At 34.1% G+C, this 5,762-nt stretch overlaps 1 protein-coding gene across 1 annotated transcript; it reads right to left on the reverse strand.

The window, feature by feature from the left end:
* Positions 1-2,943, reverse strand: LOC113329711 (GDSL esterase/lipase At4g10955-like). The gene is made up of 3 exons (XM_026576552.1): positions 2,846-2,943; positions 1,944-2,452; positions 1-98 (listed from the first exon to the last, which is right to left on the reverse strand). Exons 1-3 carry the CDS (start codon positions 2,941-2,943, stop codon positions 1-3), a joined length of 705 nt encoding a protein of 234 aa, XP_026432337.1.
* Between the last annotated feature and the right edge of the window lie 2,819 nt (positions 2,944-5,762).

The raw sequence follows: 5,762 nt of genomic DNA on the forward strand, positions 1-5,762 counted from the left end.
TCATTCAAGTTTTAGCATAAAAAAATGAAGAGTATCTGCAATTGAACATGAGTCAGTAGAATGCATGACCATAGAAAGAACTTGAAAATTCAAAGCATCTGCAAGAAATATATGAATAAAGTTAATGTTATTATTCAGTTGAATACATAAAGAAAAAGTGATCCATATACCGCTTACAACTTCAGTAAAACTTTTCAATAATAACAACATTCCAAACATATTTTTATTTCACGTTCAATCATCACCTGCACCTCAACCTATCTGCTCCATCAAGCACAAACATCTACATTCTAGCCAATTCAAACTGAACTCAGTTAATATAGAAAACCCCAGTTCCGTCTTAACCATTAAATCACTTCTCCCTTAACATATTTGCATAACTACTAACTGCAATTTCTACTCCAACCATCTCATCACTGCTCCTCCCCGAACTGGACACAAAACCGGTTACATTGCCTACTATCGGACAACACCAACTCATCTGCAATGTCCTGAGTTACCTGCAACTTACAAGCACACACATAATTCATTCATTCAGTCTGCACTACCAGAACAACCAAAAGCCAACACAACTGAGGGTCAGATTCAATCACTTTCATGCATCAACCAATTCTTACAATTCTGCATCTCCATACTCGGACCAAAACCAAATCTGAATGCAACCCATTCTCTTAATCTTTCTCAGCATCAGATCCCCTCGCTCTCATCTCCATGATCGCTTCATCAGAGTACAGCTTCATTACAAGCTCATGGCATTTCAGCTGCATACCATCTTCTTTACTAGCCATTTGCTCAGCTTAACTGTAACTTCATCTCATCCAGGCCACTTGAAGCACTATCAACACTAACATCATAGCTTCCTTTCCTTGGAACCAACATACCAACCCTGCATTCTTCGTAACGCATCTCAGCTACAACAATTTCAATCGGCAACAACACTTCTACCTTATCCATTTCCATGCTAACCACCATACTCAGTTTTTAATCTAATATAGTCGACTAATATTGCAGTAGGCATGCTCTTCGCTAAGGTAATCCAAGAATTTAGAAACTAGTTTGCATCTGGTTAAATGTATAGTCACACAAAGAATTTGGAAATTGGGAGCCATCTACAACATACATAAACAACAAAAATATGAAACTAGATGTCATTCAGTGGAAATTGGGAGCCATCTACTACATGTACAACGTTTGATCAGTTAAACACAAAAACAGAACAACACAGAAAACATTGATGAGTAAATACAAGATAAACCTGAAATCAATTGAAACATGAAAAACTAACTCAATTCTTACCCAAAAATCAATCAATTGAAAATAACATCAAAACTAAATCTACAAATGATTTGAAATAAAAACAAGCTGAAAAGCATAAAAATCAAATTTTTAATAACCCTAAAAAATCATAAAAATCAGATTATTAGTAACCCTAGAAAATCACCAACAAAACCCAAAATTACAAAAAATAAATTCAATATTACTGAATCAAAGAGTGAAACACAGGTTTATGTGAATTCCTCTTATAATTAAACAAAAACAAATCCAAAATCGGATTTATAAATCATAACCAGTTAAATAACTTGATGAATTTGAGATTGAAAACTTACCGTTCGAAGATATGAAAAGATTTTGATAGAAGAAATAACTTAAATGTTGATTTCACAGCAGTTCATCACCATGATTGAGCTCTCAGATCTGGAAGAGAATTTTTGCCTCTGTTGTATATCGTCTCTGTCGATATAAAGAGAAGGAAATACTTTTATGCAATATCGTTTCTAAGTAATGGGATTTTAGTCAAAAATATTTTCTTTATTCACTTGTTTCTGGGTGAAATATCCAAATTGGCTAACTGAACAATATATTTTTGATTTTTGGCTATATAAACAATATAAAAAGCTAGAAATCTATTTCACCCAGAAATTGTTTGTTCGGGTCTTTTTGACCAATTTTGTGATTAAAAAAAGGGGTCTCCATAAAAACTTTTTCTTTTGCTAATGCTTTACCTACTTGAATCGCAAAACCAGCTCCTAACGAATGCCCTGCAATGCAAACATTCCAATAACCAAATCTATCCACGGACAATTTCAAAGCTTTCAAAGACGCATTAAATCTTACAGATCCTTCCAAGTTTTTACGTACAAAAAGCCGAAGATCATCTGTGAAATCTCTTCTCATTGTTGTGCTGTACATTAATGTCCCTCTAAGTGCTAAAATAGCTTTTGGTGCACCACTAGGTCTTAATACTCCATAACCAGCCCATTCTAAGACTGCACCAAAAATTGACCCGTCTCTTTCATCAGTGAGGGTTTGTGATAGCTTGTAATTAGAGGGTTCCAACCATTTTGGAGCAAGAGAAGTTTGTGGTGTCCTTTTCGTTTGTCTGTCTAGTTCAAGTAGATACACTGCTTGTATAAAACAAGCTAATACTTTTCTCTTGTGGTCTGAATTCTTCCTGCATAACAAATTAAAATAAAAATACGTCAAATAAACTTCCCAACGACCTCTCTCACAAAAACAACATTTTTACTATGACTTCTGTACCGGACTCACTGTTCCTAAAAGGATTTTCCATCTATACTTTAAGGAGAAAGAAAGGGTCGTATATATGTATATCTCGTACAAAGAGCGCCTGAGATTCTCTATCGGATTAGGATGTTAGAGTTTATGTCATGAACCGACTATTTACTACGCATACGTTATGGGGAATCTCTTGGACGGTCTAGAGAACCAGTGGAATTCAAATACTATATAACATTTTACCGTTAAATGGAAAAGAAAATTTGGGGATTCGCAGGTTTTCTATTTTACCGTTAAATGAAAAAGTAAATACAGATTAAGAGATTACCAGCTAGAACTGAAAATCTCAGTCAGGCCTGGAGTAGAAAGCTGTTTAGGTCCACAAACATCGTAAGCAAAAGGATCATCAGAAATCTTGTTTGCCATGAAACCACCTTCTTTTCACCTTTATGAACCAATCTCAAACGAATGCCAGGAAGAAAATGGAGATGGGCTTATAAGAAGAAGAGACATCTAACCATTTTATATAGTGAATTGTGAAGAATATCTCTCCTTCCATTTTCAAAGACTCTAAATAACTCCATGTTGCAAGTGGAATGAGCTTGCCTGTAAAAATGGAATGAACAAGTTGGTGTTTAACAAATGTGGATGGAATGTGTCTGAATTATGTTATTGCAGTTTAACAAGTTGGTGTTTAACAAATCAAACCGGAGTTCAACGAATCAAATTTGTTTTAAGAAATCAAACTGGAGTTGAACGAATAAAATTGTGTTGGTGATTTAACAGGTAAAGATGGAATGAGTCTGAATTGGATGTATGCTTGTAGAGTTTCACTAAGTCAATGTTGTTGAGGAAATTGGTGCAACATTGGTCTGAACATTTCGTGTTTTGAAACTATGAAAGCTAAACTACGTGATCATGATGGGATGTTTTAATTTTCTTTTCTTTTGGAATGTGTCCATATTAGAAAAGGCCAATGCGAGTAAAAACTAAATTTTTTCTTCTTTTAATACCCGTTGACATACCATTAAATTTCTTCCGTAAAATGGATCATTTTGTCCAAATAGTTTTAAAACATGGTTTTAGTGGACGAGTAAAAACTAATATGAGTGAAATGAACATCAAAAAGATAGCAAGTTCATTCTGGTTTAAACTTAAAAAATAGTAAGGATAAAACTGGATGCATCCTGATGTAAATTAAAAATAAGAAAAAGTATTTGAACATGGGTAAGATGAAACTATTTACATTCTGGTTATATTTACATTCTCGTCCATTTAAACAGTATGAAATTTTAGATGTCCTTTTCACCCGTCGTTATTGGATTAATTGACCAATTTTATGGACTTCTTCTTAATCTATTTTTTTATTTGATGAGAATAATAAAATAAGAAAAAGTTAACCATGGTAAATGCTGATTAGCTACTCACAAGCCCATGTTAGAAGACACGAATAAATCACCAGTTTGTTAATTTTTTAACTCGAAGTCTTGTAAATATCCATCATCTTCTACTGAACCTTGAGGTAAATGGATATTCTTCGGTCTAAGATTTCCATACAAACTGCGATATTATAGAGAACACTGGGCTAGTTGGTTTTCTACATGTCTCCAACAGTGAACTATTTCAAACCACAAATCTTGGAAGCAGCAAGATAAACTCTCATTTTCTGCACGCGCATTCACTCTAGTAACCCTTGTTCCACTAAAGGCTTGTGATATTTTGACTTTTGGTCCTATAAAAATGTGTAACTTCGGATCCTAACTAGAGCCGGCAAACAAGCTGAAACTCGCGGGTTACTCCATGCCCGACCCGTGAAAATCCGAACCCGGACTGGATGGTTTCTAAACAAGCCGGGTTCGGATTGGAGAAATGGTGACCCGTCGAGAAACGGGTTAACCCGGCCCGGACCATAAAACCGAGGGTTAACCCTTTAACCCGTACTTCCCTCTCAGTTAGTATACGTGTCCCTCTCCTTCCTTGGGTATAAAAACATAAAAAACCCTAGCTTCTTTTCTTCTCTGCTTTCGTCTTCTCCGTCCGTGTCTTCTCTGCTAAAAAAAAACCCATCTATTGTGATTTGTGTGAGTAAAAGCTAGGTCTAGATTCTTGAACTAAACAGAAAACCCCTCTTTTTCGGCAGTGAAAGTGAGTAAGAAGATTCGAAGAAGGTATACGATTTTCCTTTTATCTCTCTATCATCTCCATCCAAAATTTTATTCTCTTTGTCTTTTTTCCTCTCAATCATTCCCTCAATTTATCATTTTTTCTGATTGGGTGAAGTTATAGAAACCTCATATTAAGGAGTTTCCGAACAAATTCTGTTTTTTTTTAATTTAATCTAAGAGTAGAATACCAGAATACCGCCGGCCAGATAATCTTGTTTCTGTTCAATGTATAAACATAGATTGTTTTTTTTTTGTTTTTTGTTTTTTGTTTGTTTGTTTGTTTTTTTTATGAAGAAAAAATTAGGGGTTTTCTTAGATCTGCAATGCATGTGTTTTTGAGACCATTTTTTGCTCGATTTCAACTGTAAGAATTGATAAGATTTCATTTTTACAACAAGGGTTTTTGAAATTGATGTTAATCGTACCGTCTATTAACCTTTCACGGTTAAAGAATTAGGGATTTTTATTTTCTAAATTTTATGGTTTGTTTAGATGATTCTGGATATATTTTTAAGGTTTTCATTAAATCTTATATGTTGCTACTGATTTGGTGTTTTTTTTTAACTCATACAATGGTTTGTGATTTTTCTTTGCTGGTAAGATTTGTGGGTTTCTATGTATCATCAGCATCAACAACCCAGGAGTGCATTATGGTAGGTTCTGTTTTTTTCCCTGCTTAACTTTTTCTATATTCATTTTACAGTTTGAGTGGGGTTGGTTTTTTAGTTTATTTTATGCATTTGTTTGTTTTATATGATTTTGTACACTTATTAACATGTTTAGGCAGTCTTGTATTTGAAGCAGCAAATAGATTGTATTTTAGTGTTAATCTTAGTGTTTATATTTGTCGTAATTACTTCGATCTTATGTTACAAGTAATTTTAGATCCCTGAAATATCATGTTTAGGTTGGTTTTATATGATTTGATTACTAAGATCAGTATCATGTTTAGTGAATCATGTATCTAAATGATGATGTTTGTATGCAGGGACGACCTGTGATTTTGCTTCCCCGAAGTGAAGAAAAAATTGTTTCCCTGATCATAAGGATTTCTGGTAATGCTTATGCACAATACTAACT

The sequence above is a fragment of the Papaver somniferum genome, unplaced genomic scaffold (genome assembly GCF_003573695.1).
Source record: "Papaver somniferum cultivar HN1 unplaced genomic scaffold, ASM357369v1 unplaced-scaffold_117, whole genome shotgun sequence".
Taxonomy (NCBI): Eukaryota; Viridiplantae; Streptophyta; class Magnoliopsida; order Ranunculales; family Papaveraceae; genus Papaver; species Papaver somniferum.

What these genes read in the sequence shown, in the direction of transcription:
- LOC113329711 (XM_026576552.1), bottom strand. Translation starts at nt 2,943, where the DNA reads ATGGCAAACAAGATTTCTGATGATCCTTTTGCTTACGATGTTTGTGGA. An exon ending in GAGATTTTCAGTTCTAGCTG is followed by an intron (nt 2,453 to 2,845) that starts GTAATCTCTTAA and finishes TTTGTTATGCAG; the next exon opens with GAAGAATTCAGACCACAAGA. An exon ending in TTTTTTTAATCACAAAATTG is followed by an intron (nt 99 to 1,943) that starts GTCAAAAAGACC and finishes TATTTCTTGCAG; the next exon opens with ATGCTTTGAATTTTCAAGTT.